Consider the following 20421-nt stretch of genomic DNA (forward strand, 5'->3'; position numbering starts at 1 on the left):
ACAAATATTAGTTGACATTATTAATTAGGTAAACGCAAATATATTACAGATCTATGTACAAAATTATAGATACACATAGACTACAATAATTATTCTCAATACTAATACATACATATATTTTCATTTTTTTATTTGTACTAGTAGAGCTACTGGAAAAATCAGCGGTTAGGCTCGGGCTAGTAGTAATTTAAAAATAAAAAGAACATTGTAAGAGCTGCTTCGGAAAATTATGCTCCACGAGTAGCACCTGTTGGAGAAAAAAAATCCTTTTCGCCGGGGAACTGAGGAGTCTAGGAACCTTTCTTTTGTGAGAGTCGGTCCCCAACCGGATCTGAGTCAGCAGCGGAACTAGGCTGCCGCACACGTTGGCGCGGTGTGTGAGGGTGGAATTGGCCTCCGCACCGCGAAAGATCCATCCCGGAAGTAGTTATTGGTCGTCTCCATGCGCCGGTTCCTGGGCGTCGTAGAGCCAAGGCGCGAGGCTCGGACCGAGAGGTAGAGCTGGAGGGGACGCTGAGCGCCCTCCGCCCGGGACGCGAACCGCTGCGCCAGCGGGGCTGGTCCCGGCGCCATCATGCTGCTCTTGCCGAGCGCTGCGGACGGCCAGGGCACCGCCATCACCCACGCTCTGACCTCTGGTACGTGCCCACTCAACCCCGGCTCCGTCCCGCCTTAGTCGCCCTTGCCTCAGTCCTCCACCTGCGCGACACCGAAATCGCTCTGCCCTTGTCCCTGGCGACTAGCCCCCGGACGTGTGGGGCCGTGACGCCAGTGCCTTTTTGCTCCGGGCTATACAGCTATCGTTGCCCAGACCGAAAGGAAGGAGGGAGGGGGCGTCTTCTCTTTGCTCCTGCAGTTTCTTTCTTCTCTCCCGGCTGCTGACTCATGGATCGGGCGGAGCAGTTCGGGACCGAACCCTCTAGTACCGTAAAAAGGTTCTTGTAAGCATCTCCTTGCCTAGGGCAAGAGGCTGCCCCAGCGAGCTCTCACGTGCCTCGGGTCGTACAAAGCCTTGCTGCTGGTGCTCTGTTGAACACCTTTCTCCCGCTTTGCGTTTGCTTCGGCTTTGTTTTTTAAATGTCAGAACTCAGACACTGCTCCTCATACTTAGTATGAAAAGATCGTTGCCAGCACTGCTGCTAAGATTTGTGTAGACAGACTTTTTAAAGAGTCATTGAGTGAGTGTTGACCTGCTGCTGTAGTTTCTTCAGTGTATAGCCCAGGACAGCCGTGGGTATTGTAAACCTAGTCTCCAGTTTCAGCGATCCACGTTAATTACCGGGACCACTCATAGAGACAGTTGTCGGATGTGATTCTGAGCATCTCTCGTGGCGCATGTTGCGTTCTGCTCACAGAAGTCTCTGTGTAATCTTAACACCTAAAGGAAAAGGCTTGAAGGGTGATCTTAAAAACTGCATCCCGGGGGCGCCTGGGTGGCTCAGTCGTTGAGCGTCTGCCTTCGGCTCAGGTCATGATCTCAGGGTCCTGGGATCGAGCCCCGCATCGGGCTCCTCGCTCCGCGGGAAGCCTGCTTCTCCCTCTCCCACTCCCCCTGCTTGTGTTCCCTCTCTCGCTGTCTCTCTCTGTGTCAAATAAATTTAAAAAAAGAAAAAAAAAAAAAAAACTGCATCCCGGCCACACAGCTAGTCCTTCTTGAACATAGTGTTTGAATCCTCTCCTGTGTATGGTACAGGAGATCTTAATTTCCCAAACCAACTAAAGCATGAAAAATCAGTTATTTTTAGAAAATTGTGGCCATTAGGTACAAGGGGAGACTTATTTGAGTTACTTATTGCTGGACAGAGTAAAGCTTTTTGCATTCGTGTGGACTGTGAAATTAAAATTGAAGTGTTCAGTTTTTTTCCTGACTCACTACTTTTCTGGGATTGTTAATATACAGATGTACAGTGATTTATCCCTGCTTCTCAGGAATGATGATAAAGCCTTACTTTGATACAACAGTTTGTGGTTTTCAAAGTGGTTTCAAAATGTGGTTTGTCATTCCGTCTTCCAGGGAAACCATAGAAGATAGATGTTGTTCCCATTTTACAGCTGAAGATGTCTCTGACTCATTTCACATAGTCACTAATTGTCAGACCTAGACTGAATCCAGAGCTTCTGATTTCAGATCTAGAGCTTGTTTCACTATAGCATAGCTGTGTCAGTAAATCCTCATTAGCTGCTTGGAAAATTGTCTTCCAGAACAAATCATTGCTAGTGAATTCTGTTTTTTTTTTTTTTTTAAAGATGTTTTATTTATTTGACAGAGAGACACAGCGGGAGAGGGAACACAAGCAGGGAGAGTGGGAGAGGGAGAAGCAGGCTTCCCACGGAGCAGGGACCCCGATGCGGGACTCGATCCCAGAACCCTGGGATCAGCCGAAGGCAGATGCTTAACAACTGAGCCACCCAGGCGCCCCCAAAAATTTTTTTCTAAAAACAAGTCAAAATATCTTAAATAAGGGGCTCCTGGCCTTCGGCTCAGGGTTGTGGGATCGAGCCCCGCATCGGGCTCCCTGCTCAGCGCGAAGCCTGCTTCTCCCTCTCCCACTCCCCCTGCTTGTGTTCCCTCTCTCGCTGTGTCTCTCTGTCAAATAAATCAAATCTTTAAAAAAAATTTTTTTATGAGGTTAGTTTTTTATGACAGTTTATCATTTATTTTATTACAGTTATTGGTCTAAAAGGAAAGCAGTTGGCAACATTTCTCCCTGTTCCTCACCTTCCTCTCGTGTTCTTAGAAAAGTTTTTATTTATTGTTGACATTGCTGAATGTTTTGTCATCTAACTGTAAGAGGTTGATGGAATACTCTGCAAGTACTAGGAAACGATTATTACCAACCCTCATGTTAACTGGAATGCAGGCGTACCTTGTTTTATGGCACTTCACTTTATTGTGCTTTGGTGATAGTGCATTTCTTACAATTGAAGGTTTGTGGCAACGCTGTTTTGAGCAGGTCTGTCAGCAACTTTTCCAACAGTATTTGCTTACTCTGTGTCTCTGTCACATTTTGGTAATACAGTATTTCCAACTTTGTCATTCTTATGGTGATCTGTGATGTGATAATGACTCGCTGATAGCTCAGGTGATGGTTACCATTTTTTAGCAATAAAGTATTTTAAAATTAAGGTACATACATGGTTTTTAAAGACATGATACACTTGGAATTTTAATAGACTACAGCATACTGTAAATATAACGTTTATATGCACTGTGAAAGCAAAAAGTATATTTGATTCACTTTTTTGCAGTATTTGCTTTATTGTGGTGGTCTGGAACCAAACCTGCAATATCTCCCAGGTGTCCCTGTATTTCTTTAGTTGATGGTTTTAAAATTACATTCTGATGCTGTTTTGATCTTATGTTGCCTTGAAACAGATTTTTTCCATGCAATACATTGAAGCCTCTCTTAACACTTTCAATCACAGCCTCAACACTCTGTCAAGTTGAACCTGTGGGAAGATGGTTTGAAGCTTTTGTTAAGAGGAGAAACAGAAATGCTTCTGCCTCTTTTCAGGAACTGGAGGATAAGAAAGAATTATCAGAAGAATCAGAAGATGAAGAATTGCAGTTGGAAGAGTTTCCCATGTTGAAAACACTTGATCCCAAAGACTGGAAGGTATTTAATATCTGAATCTTTTATTCAGTCAGATGCTTTGTGAGGCATAGGCAGTTTTCCCACGAGTTTTCCATCAGTAAGCCATGTTTTAAGATGCTTCAACAAGAGAACCATAACTGAACACCTGTTTATTGTTAAGCTCTGAGTGGGACAGCACTAGTCATAGGATACCATCTCTGCTGGAAAAATCCAGGAAGTGTTCACAGAAAACATAATGTTTGAGCTGGCCTTAAAGGGATGAGTGGCAGTTCGTGAAGCAGAGAAGGGAGAAAAGGTGTTCTGGGCAGAAGGAATAGATCTGCAAAAACACAAAGGAGTAAAGAATGTATATCACCTCTTCGGGGATTAGTGAAGAGTAGAGTGGGTAGGGTACTTGAAAGGCGGTTGTGAGAAATTAGTCCTGAAACAAGACTCTAGAACAAATTTTGTTGTACTGTCCTTTTTATGCCATGCTAAGGAAGGAATTAAGATTTTTTTTTTTAAAGATTTTTTATTTATTTGACAGAGACACAGCGAGAGAGGGAACACAAGCAGGGGGAGTGGGAGAGGGAGAAGCAGGCTTCCCGCAGAGCAGGGAGCCCGATGTGGGGCTCGATCCCAGGACCCTGGGATCATGACCTGAGCGGAAGGCAGACACTTAATGACTGAGCCACCCAGGCGCCCCAGGAATTAAGATTTTATTTTCAGGGCAGTAGGAAGTCATCAAAAGTTTTAAGCTAATTTTAGCAAAGTAATTCTCCTGGCAGTACAGAAAATTGCTTGAAAAGGGAGGGCGGGGCTGGAGGGGAAGTGAGTAGTTTGCTGTTACGGGGCTAGTGCAATAATCCAAGCCTGCAGATGCATACTTGAGCTAAATTTATGGCCGGGTTTTGAGGAAGAGGGAACACGTGCTTTTTTTGGAGGTAGACTTGATAGAGCTTGGTGACCTTGACTGTGTGGTACAAGAGAAGGAGATGTACTTAGAAGACCTCTGAGCATTCCAGCTTGAATGACCTGCTGGAGTGTGATGTCAATCACCAACATTAGGATTCAGGAAAAAGGAAGTTTGTGGGGAATGTGGTGTTTGTGTTCAAGTTTGGCTATGTCAGAGTTGAGGTTCTAGTAATGTACTGATGAAGTCTTCTAGTAAATGGTTAGAAATTGGTCCGTGGCTCTGAAAGGAGGATAAAGCCAAAAGCATTTGCAAGTTGTTGGCAAGTTGTAGGTGGTAGTTGAGCCTGGGGGAATTAAATGACATCAGCCAAGGAGAAGAATATAGACAAATAGGTATCCTAAAGCTTAAGTAGGCATTAGTATAATACTTAACTATGTATACTGTGGAATTAGAGTGCCAGAATTCAAATCTGGTTCTGCCCGTTTAGTGCGCTGGGACCTTGGGAAAGTTACTTGACACGTCTGTTTCGTGCAGTGAGATTGCTAACAGCTCAAAGGAGTATAGTGAAGATTAATGCAATGATGTATATAAAGCACTTGACCTAGTGCTTGACACGTGATAAATACCAAACAGATAGTGGATAATGAGTTCCTGTCTCCTAGCTTGTGAGGGTTAAATGAGATAAAGTGTATGTGTAAAGCACTTAGAAAAGTAAGTAAGCACTCAAAATGTTAGCTGATTCACATGCTGTCATCAGTTTTAAAAGAGAAGGACTGCACGTTGAGGAGCCTGAATATTTAACGGGTGGGCAGAGGAGGAGAAGCAGCAAAAGATACTAAGAAGGGTGAAAGAGGTTAAAAGAAAACAACGAAAGAGACATTTGTTAGTTCAGCTAAGGTTTATTAAACATCAGGCACTAGACCCTTCCAGAAACTAAGAGAGGAGGAAGTCTCAAGAAGGACAAAACAGTCACCCATGTCACTGCTTTGGAGAGGTCAGTCACATAACATGAAAAATAATAAAAACCGCCAGGTTTGGCACACGAAGGGTAGGTGACCACAGTGAAAGCAGTTTTGGTGAATGGTTCGGGAGGCAAGCAGGTACAGTTGGGTTGAGTGATTAGGAGGTGATGAAATGGAGACCACAGTGCAAAATACTCTTTTTCAAAGCTGGACTGTAGAGAAAATACTAACTTGAGAGAAAGGCGGGGTCAGGAGAAGATAGAATTGGGGACCACTGAGATCTACAAGAGAGACAAGGGAAAAAGATGGAGGTCTTTGGTATGGAAAAGAGTAGGTGATGTCAGAACAAGGTAGCAGGATTCATACATTGGTTCAGTTAATTGTTTCTTTTAACAAACAGGGATCAAGCATCTGCTTCGTAGCAGATGCTGTTCTGGGGGCTGAGGAGTCTGCCGAACAAGACAGTATCACTGCTCCCACATAGCTTCTATTCCAGTGAGGAGACAGATAATATGTAAACAATCAAGGACATGGCCACCAGGTGCTGGGCAAAGAAGTTGAACAGGGTGCAGTGATAGAGTGTCCAGATGACTGCTTTAGGTTGAGTGGGCGGGGAAGGCCTGTGGAGTTGACATTTAAGATAAAACCTGAATGACACGCCAAGATCAGGGAGAATGGCATTCCAGGCAGAGAGCTTGTGCGGGGGCAGAAAGAAGTTCGAAGTGTGCCAGGAACTGATGAAGGCAAATGGGTGGATTAGCGTGGATGGGGGAGTGGTGAGGAGGTAAAGGAGCAATAGTCACTGGAAGGCCATTGGAGAGTTGGAAGCAATGACAGTTTGTAAGTTGTTTAGGGGAAACAAGAAGGAACAGAGATGGGCAGAGAAATGTCTATTTTAAATAAGGTGATAACATTTAAGCTGAGACTGAAGGATGAGAAGATGGCAGCCATGTGAAGAGTGGGGGAATGTGCCAGGTGGGGAGAACAGCATGTGAGGAGAAAGGGCTTGGTGTCTGCAGTGAACTGCCAACACCAGTCTTGTATTTGGAAATGAGTGACCAAGGTAGAGTGACAGGCCAGGAATAGTGAGTGAGAGACGGAGGTGCTCCGTACATCTGGGGCTCAGAGGAGAGGTCTGTGCTCAAGTGAACTGGAGAGTCATAAGCATTTACAGGGTACTAACTATCTTCTAGCCCTGGCATTGGCTCACATCACCCAGGACCAAATTAGAGAGAGAGACAAGAGAAACCCCAGAACTGAGCTTTGCAGGTCCTAGAGAAGCCAGTAAAAGTAGCTGAAAAAAGGTACTGGAAGGTGGGAGGAAAAGAGTGCATGCACAGAAACATTAAAGGAAGGTAGTCTTTGAAGGAAGGAGTCAGCTGTGCTGCCACTGGGAGCCAAAGTCATGTGAGAACAGATGAGTGATCTTGGACTTGGCACCTGGAAATTCATACTGAAGAGAGCAGCCTCATTGCACCTGGGCTGGGAGTGGATGGAGCAGCACCAAAGTGGAGTGGTTTGAAAATGCATGCTAAAGGAGGTAAATGTGTGGACGGCTTTTTCAAGAAGTTTAATGTTGACGAACAGCAGAGAAATGGAGATAAAGCGGTAACTGGAAAGGGGATCTTGGAAGTATTTTTAGGATGAGAGCTAATGGGCGCCTGGGTGGCTCAGTCAGTTAAGCATCTGCCTTCAGTTCAGGTCATGATCTCAGGGTCCTGGGATCGAGCCCCACGTCGGGCTCCCTGCTCAGTGGGGAGTCTGCTTCTCCTTCCTCTGCCCCTCTCTTCTGTTTGTGCGCACATGTGTGCACTCTCTCAGATAAATCAATAAAATCTTAAAAAGGCGGGGGGAGCGCCTGGGTGTCTCAGTCATTAAGCATGTGCCTTCTGCTCAGGTCATGATCCCAGAGTCCTGGGATCAAGCCCCACATCGGGCTCCCTGCTCGGTGGGGAGCCTGCTTCTCCCTCTCCCTGCCACTCCTCCTGTTTGCGCATGCGCTGTCATATAAATAAATAAAATCTTTAAAAAAAAAAAAAGGTTGAGAGCTAACAAAGCATATTTTTATAAGGATGAAGATAATCCAGTTGAAATTTAGGAGATATCTGAAAGACGTTAGTATTTTGAGGAGACTTAGAGAACGAAGAGGAAGGATGGAGTAGTTTCTCTTGGTAGGACAGGCTTTTTCAGTTGTGAAAGGAGGGAAAGGGAAAGATCTATGGATGCCAGTAGGCTGGTAGAAAGATAGGTAGGAATTTGAGTAAGATAATTTACATTTTTTAGTTAAGCAGGAGGCAGGGCTGTTGATAAGAGGGTGGAGAAGGATCTGTGAGGTTTGAGGAGTGACTAGAGAAATAGTAACCTTAGGGAGTGGAAAGGTAAACCAGGTGGAACGAAATATTATTGCCAGGTATAATGAAGAAGCCCATCCATATGAACTTTGCAGTCCTGAATTTAAAGGGAAACCAGTGAGCCCTGCTTGACTTTTTCTTCCCATGTTACAATGCCCTCAATTCCCTTTCCTCCCCACTCACTTCTCCAATACTAGATACACTCTTTGAATTCTGTAGGGAGATTTCAGTTGCTACTTCAACTTGTAAAATCACAAGGATGTTAACAAAAGCAGGTATTTCCTCTCCGGAGAAGCCTCATCCCTCAGTTTCTCAAAATTTCCATCCAACCTACCTTCTTTGCTAAACATGACTCCTAGTCTTAACCATTGCACTGGCCCAACCGTACTGTGATAATACTTCCCTCTCTTCTGAAATCTTCTGGCTATATCCTGACTTAAGGATGGCCATAAGATATTAGTAGGTGATCTTGGACTTGGCACCTGGAAATTCCCATTTAAGAGAAAAATGGGCTCAATGGTCAAGTAAGTTTGGAAAATGCTGGGTTTTACGGGTTTGTTTGCATGTTTTTTTTTTAATTGCAGGACTTCTCAGAGCCTTTATTAGGCTTCTGTGCATACAAAGCATCACAAGGTCTGTTATCACAGTCCACATTTCCCAGACTTACTACAGAATCCATTTTATATGCAATGTCTCACTGGACTCCTATTATGGGAAGCACTATTTTAGGGTACCAGCATAAGAGATAAGATATATTGCTCCATTTCACACTTGACTCCCTTTTGTGTCTTTATCAGAACCAAGATCACTATGCAGTACTTGGACTTGGCCATGTAAGATATAAAGCTACACAGAGACAGATCAAAGCAGCTCGTAAGTACTTAGTTCTTTGGAGATAATCCAATATCTGGTATAGGAAATGTTATCTTTTTGAAAAGATATGCACGATCATAGTCTATAGCCATAAATCTAGATTCAACAGCATTTGATACATGGTCATAACAATGCATAACCACAGTCTCCTTTACCTTCAGAACCAGAAAACAATCATTCTCATGCATGGACTTTTTCACTGGGAATAAGAAATCAGAGGATGGGTGGGTAGGTGTGTTTGTGACCAAGATAAAGAACATTCTTCCAGTGGCAAGCTTTTAAAAAAGTAATGTTTCATTTCCCTTTAGAAATATGGCCAGCTGTATTTAGTGGAAGCTGCCTTGTTACTTAGGTTTTTTGATGTTATTTTGTGGTTTAGGTTACATTTTTATTGATACCACCCTGAGTCTTCTGCCCAATAAAGAATTATTTGATGCTTTACTGCTTTCTTCATTAAAAAGACAAAAATTTCAGGGGAATTCTTGGGAACCTGGTCTTCACGTGCTTTATAAAACACCATCCCCGGGCGCCTGGGTGGCTCAGTTGGTTAAGCGACTGCCTTCGGCTCAGGTCATGATCCTGGAGTCCCGGGATCGAGTCCCGCATCAGGCTCCCTGCTTGGCAGGGAGTCTGCTTCTCCCTCTGACCCTCCTTCCTCTCATGCTCTCTGTCTCTCATTCTCTCTCTCTCAAATAAATAAATAAAATCTTTTAAAAAAAATAAATAAATAAAAATAAAAAATAAAACACCATCCCCTTAGTGCCCTACACACCATTCGGTTCACCTGGTTAATAAAGTTTGATCAAAGGGGTGAAGGTGATTAGTTTTCTGTGTTTTATCTTAGGAGAATGTTCTGCCCTCCACTCTAGAGAATGGATATTGAGGTCAGAGGAGGTAAGATTGTGACCAAAATGGAAAAGGAGTTAGGGAGTCAAGGCCAATCAGGAGGAGAAAGTGTTGTACTTGGAGGAAGGTGGCTGAATGAGACCCATCTCATGTTGAAAAATACTAGTTGAGACTAAGTATAGTAGATAAACTCAAAATTTTCTCCACTAATGCCTGTATTTAGGAAAATCACAGGAAATATTTTTAATAAGGTGAAGGAATTTATGAGATGATTTTAGATCTATTCAGTTTCTTAAAAAGCTGGCATGGTTTTAGACTAAGCATATGTTAATGCATATGAATAGTCATTGCAATATACATAAATGCCAGGGAAATTCATTTGCCGTGGAAAAATATTTGCAAAGTCTTGCTATATGAAAGAACAGCATACAAATACCGAATGAGTTGATACATATAAATTTGTGAAAGAATTGGAAGTGATTTAGAACTATGAAAACAGTTGATGTTTTAAGGTGAAGGAATTTTTTTTTTCTTTAAAGATAAAAAATGTACAATAAGCTGTAAAAGAAACATTCATTTGTTTCTTTTTTTTTTTTTTTTTTAAAGAATTTATTTATTTGACAGAGAGCGAGACAGAGGAAACACAAGCAAGGGGAAGTGGCAGGCAGAGAGAGAAGCAGACTCCCCTCGGAGCAGGGAGCCCGTTGTGGGGCTCGATCCCAGAACTCTGGGATCATGACCTGAGCCAAAGGCAGAGAAGGCTCCACAGGAAGCCTGCTTCTCCCTCTCCCACTCCCCTTGCTTGTGTTCCCTCTCTTGCTGTCTGTCTCTCTGTCAAATAAGTAAGTAAAATCTTAAAAACGACTGAGCTACCCAGGCGCCCCTCCTTTGTTTCTAAGTTCGTTCATTTTATTGGCATAGTAGAAGTTAATTTTTTAATACTCTATAGCCTTTAATACTCTATAGCCAGAGGCTTTGCAACCCCAGTGCATCAGATTAACATTAAGTAAAATTATAATTCATTCTCTGCCACTATGTTGATATTCTCAGTATTTATTCAAAAGGAAACTGATGTTCTCTTACCTCTGTCATTATAAAAAAAGGCAGTTGCTTGCTTTACTGCTTTCTGAAATTTAGTTCAAAAGTAAAAATGTGAAGTTTAACATTTACAAATATGTAATTATTAGCACAGAGAAGCCTAATAAAAATAAAAGTTTTACTGCATTTGAGATCCTTCAAGTTCTTTTTTTTAAGATTTTATTTATTTATTTGACAGAAATAGCGAGAGCAGGAACACAAGCAGTGGGGGTGGGAGAGGGAGAAGCAGGCTCCCCACAGAGCAGGGAGCCCGATGCGGGGCTCGATCCCAGGACCCTGGGATCATGACCTGAGCCAAAGGCAGCCGCTTAACAACTGAGCCACCCAGGCGCCCCGAGAGCCTTCAAGTTCTTATATCCTGTTACACACATATAAAAAGACTTTTCTTTTTGTTTAATGTATTTTGAATTGCTATAATGAAAATTAGGAAGTCAGTGAAAGGTGAATAAAATAAGTGGTCTTTTTTTTTTCCTTCTCTGCATTGTCTGAAAAGAATAAGTCACTAGAAAAGTTGAATGATGGGTTAAGAGAAAGTACTTGAATACTAAAAGTGGGATTTCAGCTGCTTACATAATTTTGTTTTGAAATAAAATTGCCAGCCACGCTGGCAAATGATGCGTGTAGGTTTGATATTCTTTGCACTGAAATAAAGTCTTTGGTGATTTGAATTTTCTAAATTTAATAATTTTAGTTCAAAATAATTCTGACATTTTAAACTGAAGCTATTCCTTACGCTTCTTAAAAATTAAAAATCCTGGGGCGCCTGGGTGGCTCAGTCGTTAAGCGTCTGCCTTCGGCTCAGGTCACGATCCCAGAGTCCTAGGATCGAATCCCGCATCGGGCTCCCTGCTCTGCGGGAAGCCTGCTTCTCCCTCTCCCACTCCCCCTGCTTGTGTTCCCTCTCTTGCTGTGTCTCTCTGTCAAATAAATAAGTAAAATCTTAAAAAAAAATTTTTTTAAATCCTGTTTAGGGACATTTTATAAAAATAGCAATATGAATGTACAATAAAAGCCTTTTTGCTAATGTACCCTCAAAACATCCCAGAAACTGTCTTCGGTGGGAGGAGATGGGCGTATCTTTGAAATTTCAGTAAACAACCGCTGCTCGCAAATTGCCCTTGTTTCTCTTTCAGACAGTGTTCTTTGGCCTCCTTTATTTTTAATATTGAGAAATATCTTTTGCCCCCTCCGCAAGAGATAATATAAGACAGCCTCAGGACTCCCTAATACACATGGATGAATAAAGATTAGGCAGAAAACTCCAGAAAAAACCAGTGCAGCATAAGAGGAGACAATCCAACAAAAAATAGAGACATCACCTCTCTTAGACTTAGAAGTTTCCAAAGAAAATTTAAGATTCTCCTTATGTGGTCAGTAAAATATGAAGACACTGCTCTGGGGGTGTGGTGTAAACATGGCGAAAGAGACTAGGGAGAAATAAGTAGAATTGTGTGGAAACTGAAAACATGAGAGCAGAATTTAGGATTCCAAAGGTTGACCTACTGATTAGAAAAACAGTAGAGCAGAGGACAACCTTGAGGAGTGTTCCAAGATTCAGAGAGAAAGAATAGAGATGCCAGATTTCTAAAGAAGTCAGAATAAATGTCACAAACCATAATTGCAAATAAAGAAGGAAACTTACCAATTTATAAGAAGATACATCTTGGAATTAAGAATGTTTGTGGGCATGTGACTTAGGTTTCACTGCCCAGCACACTTCCTTCGAAATTCATAGGAGAGCAGTGTGAGTTAGGCTGTGCTGCACAGAATCCATTTTGCCAGCAGGTGTGGAGGCGCACTGCAAAGCTTGTATGGCTTTCCCTCTCTGCCCTGGCCGTGGAAGCAGCCCGTGCTCAGTTTCTCTAGCGCCCCACAGTGCTGGGATCGTCACACCTCTGAACTATCTGCTATGATTGATGATAGTTCCTAGGTACATAGCTTCCAACCCCTATAGTCTGACTCTTTCAAAGATTCTGTGAGCTGCCTATTGACGTTTAATAAGCTCCTTTCTGCTTAAACCATCTAGAAGACAAAAATGCTTCTTCTGGAATGTTAGTGAAGAAGCTGATGATATACCAGACTGTAAAAAAAAAATTGGAGTTCAAAAAAACAAAAATGTACCTGTAGTTTTTGAAGCCCTGCAGTATGTGTAGAAATTACTAACTTTATTATGCCTATAAAAAGATCTGTACACAAACGTTTATAGCAGCCTTATTCACCGTATCCAAAAACTGGAAACCACCCAGTGTCCACCAGCAGGATCATGGATAAGCAAACTGCTGTATATTCTAAAAAAGAACAGATAACTAAGACATGCAGAAATGGTGATGAATCTCAAAACATTGGGTTGAACAGAAAAGATACAACGACAAACTATAATTCCATTTACATGAAGTTCAGGAGCATGCAAAAGTTGTCTATGGTGAAGGAAATCAGGTGGTAGGGCATGGGAGTTGACTGGAAAGAGTGAAGGGAACGTGGTGATGGAAATGGTCTGTATTTTCGTTGGTGGTAGATATAGGGGTGTATACAATTGTCAAAATTCAGTGTAAATTTTATTTTAATTCAATAAAAGATGTGATTAAACAAATCAAAAAAACAATCACTTGGGAAATCAGATATACTCTTTGGGGCCTAGAAAGATACAAAAATTGTATTAGATTATTTTTGTAAAAGTAAAATCATTGCCTATCAAAACTTAAGGGATGGCGATTAGAGCTGCACCATAAGTAAGTTCATTGCCTTAAACTGTTACTTTTTAAAAAGAGGGAAAAATAAAATGGGCATCCAGTTCAAATGTTTAAAAGAATAGCACCAAGGAACATGGAACATTAGAAGAGATAAAACAGCGGTATCCCAAAGTGGATTTATAAAAAGAAAAAACAAATAGCGAAATACAGAAAGAAACCATTACAGAAGATGTTTTTAATGAAGACCACTATTAAATGTAATAGATTCCAAAATTTTGATTAAATGAACTTTTTTGAGGGGCACCTGGTGGCTCAGTCAGTTAGGCGTCTGCCTTCAGCTCAGGTCATGATCCCAGGACCCAGCTCGGTTCATGATCGAGCCCGGAGTTGAGCTCCATGCTCCACAGGGAGTCTGCTTCTCCCTCTCCCTCTCCCTCTGCCCCTCTCCCTGCTTGTGCTCTCTCTGTCTCTCTCAAATAGAATCTTTTTATTTTTTTATTTTTATTTTTTAAAGATTTTATTTATTTGACAGACACAGCGAGAGAGGGAACACAAGCAGGGGGAGTGGGAGAGGGAGAAGCAGGCTTCCCACGGAGCAGGGAGCCTGATGCGGGGCTCGATCCCAGGACCCTGGGATCACGACCCGAGCCGAAGGCAGAGGGCTAACAACTGAGCCACCCAGATGCCCCAATAAAACCTTTTTTAAAAAAATGAACATTTTTTAAATTGAGGAAGAAATTTTTTTTTTTTTTAAGATTTTATTTATTTATTCATGAGAGACAGAGAGAGAGAGAGAGAGGCAGAGGGAGAAGCAGGCTCCCAAGGAGCAGGGAGCCCGATGCGGGACTCGATCCCAGGACCCTGGGATCATGACCTGAGCCGAAGGCAGACGCTTAACCATCTGAGCCACCCAGGCGCCCGAGGAAGAAATTTTAAAGGCAGATGTTTCAAAGATTTTATTAGAGAGAGTGCACGAGTGGTGGGGGGGCAGAGGGGGGAGAGAGGGAGAGAATCTCCAGCAGACTCTACAATGAACATGGAACCCAACACGGAGCTTGATCTCACGACCCTGAGATCGTGACTTGAGCCAAAACCAAGAGTCAGATGCTTAACTGACTGAGCCACCCAGGTGTCCCTAAATAGGAAGAAATTTTAAAAGTTATGAAAGAATTACCTCCTGAAAAAATGTTTTTAGGAGCACCTGGCTGGCTCAGTCGGAAGAGCATGCAATTCTTGATCTTGGGGTTGTGAGTTGGAGCTCCACAATGGGTGTAGAGATTACTAAAATAAATAAATAAACTTTTAAAAATAATAATAGCAAATTTAATTTAACAGCACATTAAAAGAATACCCACGAACAGATAGGATTTCTTTCAGGAATCTAACTTAGGAAGTATATTAATATAGCTAAATCTATTTATAATTTAGGTAACACGTGATTTCCTAAATAGTGAAAAATGTATAAAACACAATAGACATTCCTTTTTGATAAATAGAACTTTGCAAAAAAATACAGTTAATTTCCTACTTTGGTAAGTATTTCACAGCTACAGCCAACAAACTTAACCATGTGATGTTAGTGATATTACCATTAAAATCCATGGGAGAAACTAGCCTGCTTATTATTTTTTATGCTATTTTAGGAGTGTAGTTTAATGAACTAAGATATTAAATAAGAGAACTATTGGAAAGAAGAAAAATACATTATTTGTAGGTAACATAGGCCCTACCTAGAAAACCAAAAAAAAGGGTTGAGTCAAGTGGCTAGATGCAGGAGAAATATACAGAAATAATAGTTTTTGGAAGTTACCATCAAATTTATTAGGAGGGTCTAATCATTTTAAAGATGATCCCAGGGCAAGAATAGTTAACCAGAAACAAACCCTGATTAATTTGCTATAATAAAGGAAGCATCATACATCACTGGAGAAGGGAAGGATTATTAGATGTTATTAGGACTTCAAATGATGAAAGGTTTAGATATTTACTTGAATTTGTTAAAATTCTAAAAAAATTTAAAGAATTTTTTACAATTTTCAGTTCTAACCATAGAAAATAATAATGAAACTACAAAATATATTAAAATTGTTGAGAATGATGAAGGTACCTTATTAAGTTATAAGTACTGAAAAAAATTATAAAGGAAATGATCAGTAAATATAAATGAAAATGACATAGTATATATAAATGCTTATAAGTATACATATATATGACATATACATATATGTTATATATGTAAAACTTCTATTTTGAGGATTTTTCCCCATCATTTAGGGTTCCCATTAGGTTGATTGGCAGTGAAAATCTCACATCTCAAAAAGTAGTTTTACATATATATATAAATATTGTGTATATATATATCACGAATATATATATGTAGATAGGTATAATGTATATTTGTATGATACGTATCACAAAGAAAATGACAACAGTATTCATCAAAAAAGCATTTTAGAAACAAATTCAGTAGGTAATCACTTTTTAAATTAAAGCTGAGGTATTAAAAAAATTGAGCTTTGCTGAGCAGGAATAGATCAGGAGGGAATTTGGGTGTCTCAGTTTTTTCATTGTAAAATTTAAAATGTGACTAGATAATCTCTAACATCCCTTCTAGTTCTAAAATTCTTTTTTTTTTAAGATTTTTTTAAAAAATTTATTTGAGAGAGTGAGTGGGAGAGCATGAGCAGGGGGAGAGCAGAGAGAGAAAGAGAACAGACTCCCCGCTGAGCAGGGAGCCCGTTATGGGGCTCGATCCTGAGACTCCAGGATCATGACCTGAGCTGAAATCAAGAGTCAAGACATTTAACCGGCTGAGCCACCCAGGCGCCCCTCATCACGCTTATGTTTTAAAAAACCATTCTCTCTCTCTCTTTTTTTTTTTTTTTTGGCAAGTTTCCTCTCTGTACATCCCCCACAAGCATCACAAGCTATTTATTACTTAGTGTTACATGAGATAAAGGTTTTAAGCAGTACGTGATGTAAAACAAAAGAATGTCTTAAAACAGGTGATCATTTCCCTTAACCTTGTAACTTCTGTTTATAATCTTTTTGGCAAATGTAAAGTGCTCAGTTACTAATACAGAGAAGGATGCTTCAAGAGTGATCAGTAAGATTCTTTAAAAACAATTTTCCTTGCCTGAAGTGTTTGCTACAAGGACCTTAGCTCAATTATTTTGGCACTGTGCCTCGTTAACTCGTACTCATTTGCTTGGACTTACCTCCTGTCTTCCATTCACCTAAACCAAATTCACCTATCTTTCAAAGTCGTTTTTACTTCTGATGGACTGGTTTTCATAGTGGTTATACCAATTTACAATCCTACCGGGGTGCCTGGGTGACTCTGCCTTTGGCTCAAGTCATGATCCCAGAGACCTGGGATCGAGCCCCACATCACACTCCGTGATCAGCAGGGAGCCTGCTTCTCTCCCACTGCTCGTACTTTTTCTCTCTCAAATAAATAAGTCTTAAAAAATAATTTACAATCCTCTCAACAGTGCATGAAGGTTCCCTTTGCTCTGCATTCTCACCAAAGCTTAGTTCTTGTCTTTTTGATAATAGCCGTTCTGATATCTCGTTGTGGTTTTGAATTGCCTTTCCCTGATGATCAGTGATACTGAGCATCATTTCATGTGTCTGTTGGCCATCTGTATGTCCTCTTAGAAAAATGTCTAGTCAGATTCTCTGCCCATTTTTTTAATAGGATTATTTGGGGGTTTTTTGGTGTTCATGTCTAGGAGCTCTTTATGTTTTGGATATTAACCCCTTATCAGATGTATCATTTGCAAATATCTTCTCCCATTCAGTCGGTTGCCTTTTAATAAAAGGCCGTTATGTTTCCATTTTTATTTGTGTCAAAGTATTTTTTTATTATTATGTTAATCACCATACATTACATCGTAGTATTTTTTTTTAATTTCCTCTGTGATTTCCTCTTTGACCCATTGATTGTTTAGTAGCATGTTGTTTAGCCTCCACAGGTTTGTTTTTTTCCTGTGTTTTTCCTATATGATTTCTAGTTTCATACCATTGTGGGTATAATAGATGCTTGCTATAATTTCTGTGTTCTTAAATTTACTGAGACTTGTTTTATGACCTAACATGTGATCTATCCTGGAGAATGTTCCATATGCACTTGAGAAGAATGTGTATTCTGCCATGGTTGGATGGAGTGTTCTGTTTGTTAAGTATATCTGGTCTAATATGTTGTCAAAGCCAGTGTCCCCTTACTAATTTTCTGTTTGGATAATTTGTCCATTGATGTAAGTGGGGTATTAAAGGCCCCTATGATTATTGTGTATTACTGTCAATTTCTTTTTATAACCATTTTTTTTATATATGTTTAGGTGCTTCTCTGTTGGGTTGTATAGGTATTTACAATTGTTATAGCCTCTTGTTGGATTGATTTCTTTATTAAGTGATGCCTTGTTTTGTCTCTACAGTTTTTGTTTTAAAGTTGATTTTGTCTGACATAGTATTGCTACCCCAATTTTTTTTTCTGCTTCCACTTGCATGGAATATTTTTTTCAATCCCTTCACTTTCAGTCTGTATATGTCTTTAAGCTGAAGTGAGTCTCTTGTGGGCAGCATATAGATGGGCCTTGTTGTTTTTAAAGATTATTTATTTGAGAGAGAAAGAGAAAGCACAGAAGAGGGAGAAACAGACTCCCCCCACTGAGCAAAGAGCCTGATGTGGGGCTCGATCCCAGGACCCCGAGATCATGACCTGAGCCAATGGCAGATGTTTAACCAACTGAGCCACCCAGGCACCCCAGTGGATCTTGTTTTATCCATTCAGTTACCGTGTGTCTTTTTTGAAGCATTTAGACCATTTACATTTTAAGCAGTTATTAATAGATGTGTACTTATTGCCATTTTGCCAGTTGCTTCCTGGGTTTGGTTTGGTTTTGGGGTGTTTTTTTGTTGTTTTGGTTTTTTGGGGGGGGTTGTGTATTTTAGAGCTCTTGTCTGTTTCTTTATTCTCATGATGTCTTTCCTCATGATATGACTTTCTTTAAAGTTAGGCTTAGACTCCTTTATTTATTTATTTTTGGTATCTATTACAGGTTTTTTATTTGTAGTTACCATGAGGTTCATATTATAACATCCCGCGTGTATAATAGCAGTCTATATTAAAGTTGATGGTTGCTTAAGGTCAAGCACATTTTAAAAGCACTATATTACTCCCCCACATGTTTTATGTATATAGTGTCATATTTTACATCTTTTTATTTTGTGTATCTGTTGACTGATTTTTGTAGATAACAATTGATTTTACTACTTTCATCTTTTTCCCTTCATACTGGCTTTATTGGTGATCTATCTTCACTGTATGTTTGCTTTTACCAATGAAGTTTTCCTTTCACCATTTTCTTCTAGTTATGCCTATTCTTTTCACTTAAAGAATTCTCTTTAACAGGGGCGCCTGGGTGGCTCAGTCGTTAAGCGTCTGCCTTTGGCTCAGGGGGATCGAGCCCCGCATCGGGCTCCCTGCTTGGTGGGAAGCCTGCTTCTCCCTCTCCCACTCCCCCTGTTTGTGTTCCCTCTCTCGCTGTGTCTCTCTCTGTCAAATAAATACATAAAATCTTCAAAAAAAAAAAATTCTCTTTTAACATTTCTTGTAAGGCTAGTTTAGTGGTGATGGACTCCTTCAACTTTTGTCTTGCAAACTCTTTATCTCTCCTTTCATTCTGAATGATAACCTTGCTCAGTACAGTATTCTTGGTTGTAGGTTTTTTCCCAGCACTTTGAATATATCATGCTACTCCCTTTTTTTAAATAATTTTTTAAAGATTTTTTATTTATTTATTTGACAAAGAGATATAGCAAGAGAGGGAACACAAGCAGGGGGAGTGGGAGAGGGAGAAGCAGGCTTCCCACGGAGCAGGGAGCCTGATGCGCGGCTCGATCCCAGGACCCTGGGATCATGACCTGAGCCGAAGGCAGACGCTTAATGACTGACCCACCCAGGCGCCCCACGCTACTCCCTTCTGACCTCAAAGTTTCTGCTAAAAAATTGTCCTTATCGAGTTCCCCTTTTATGTAACTGTTTCCTTTATCTCTTGCTGTTTTTAAGATTCTCTGTTTATCTTTAATTTTTACCATTTTAATTATGCATTGGGGTAGACGTTCTGGGTTTCATTCTTCCTTTGTGGGGCTCCCTTTGTGTTCTAAAGCTGGATATCTATTTCATTACAGGTTGAGGAAGTTTTCGGCCATTATTTCTTCAAATAAGTTTTCTGCCCCTAACTCTGTCCTTCTGTGACCCCTATAATGCAGATGTTCTCTTATACTTGATGTTGCAGAGGTTTTTTTAAAGATTTATATTTATTTCTCAGAATGAGAGAGAGAGTATAAGCAGGGGGAGCCAAAGGCAGAGGGAGAAGTAGGCTCCCCACCAAGCAGGGAGCCCGACGTGGGGCTCGATCCCAGGACCCTGTGATCATGACCTGAGTCAAAGGCAGAAGCTTAACCGACTGAGACACCTAGGCATCCTACAGAGCCTCGTTTTTTTTTAAATTCTTTTTTTCTTTTTGCTGTTCAGCTTGGTTGCTTTCCATTACCCTGTCCTCCTCATCGCTGATCCATTCTTCTGCATCCTCTCATCTGGCCTTGATTCCCTCTAGTTTGTTTTTCAGATTTTCTGTCTTTGTTGAAGTACTCATTGAATCATCCACGCTTCTCTCCAGTCCAGTGAACATCTTTATGACCATTACTTTGGGCCTTTAATCAGGTTGAATGCTTATTTCCATTTTCTTTAGAAGCTCTTTTTTCTTGCGTTTTGTTTCGATCTTTCATTTGGATCATATTCCTGTCTCCTCAGTTTGCATGACTGTACGTCTGTGTATTAGGTAAGTCAGCTACCTCTCTTGTTCTTGAAAGTAGTGGCCTTATGTGAAGGTGTCCCGTGGTGCCCAGTAGTGCATTGCCCCCCACCGGTCACCAGGCCCAGGCCCTCCAGAAATATTTTGTGTGGGGGCTGCACACTCTCCTGGTATAGACTGGTCCAGGACTACTATGGGTACAGTGGTAGGCCTGGCTTGCCGCCAGCACAGCTGGTTCAGAGGTCAGGCTACAAGTGTTGCAGGTGTGTTGGTGGATGGGGCTGCCCCC

The 20421-nt window shown here is 40.9% G+C and overlaps 1 protein-coding gene across 2 annotated transcripts in view; it reads left to right on the forward strand.

Annotated features, from left to right (window-relative positions):
- Positions 1-296: 296 nt before the first annotated feature.
- The window catches only part of DNAJC2 (DnaJ heat shock protein family (Hsp40) member C2), a 35647-nt gene continuing 15522 nt past the window's right edge, over positions 297-20421 (forward strand). The window contains exons 1-3 of one of the 2 annotated variants that reach the window (XM_035020411.1): positions 297-638; positions 3427-3617; positions 8602-8677. In XM_035020411.1, coding sequence (XP_034876302.1) covers positions 575-638; positions 3427-3617; positions 8602-8677 — 331 coding nt within the window. In that variant the 5' untranslated portion in view covers positions 297-574. The remainder of the gene's footprint in view (positions 639-3426; positions 3618-8601; positions 8678-20421) is intronic. The other variant, XM_035020412.1, reaches the window with a different exon arrangement.

This window comes from Mirounga leonina, unplaced genomic scaffold, assembly GCF_011800145.1.
Source record: "Mirounga leonina isolate KUSES-001 unplaced genomic scaffold, KU_Mleo_1.0 Mir_174, whole genome shotgun sequence".
NCBI lineage: Eukaryota > Metazoa > Chordata > Mammalia > Carnivora > Phocidae > Mirounga > Mirounga leonina.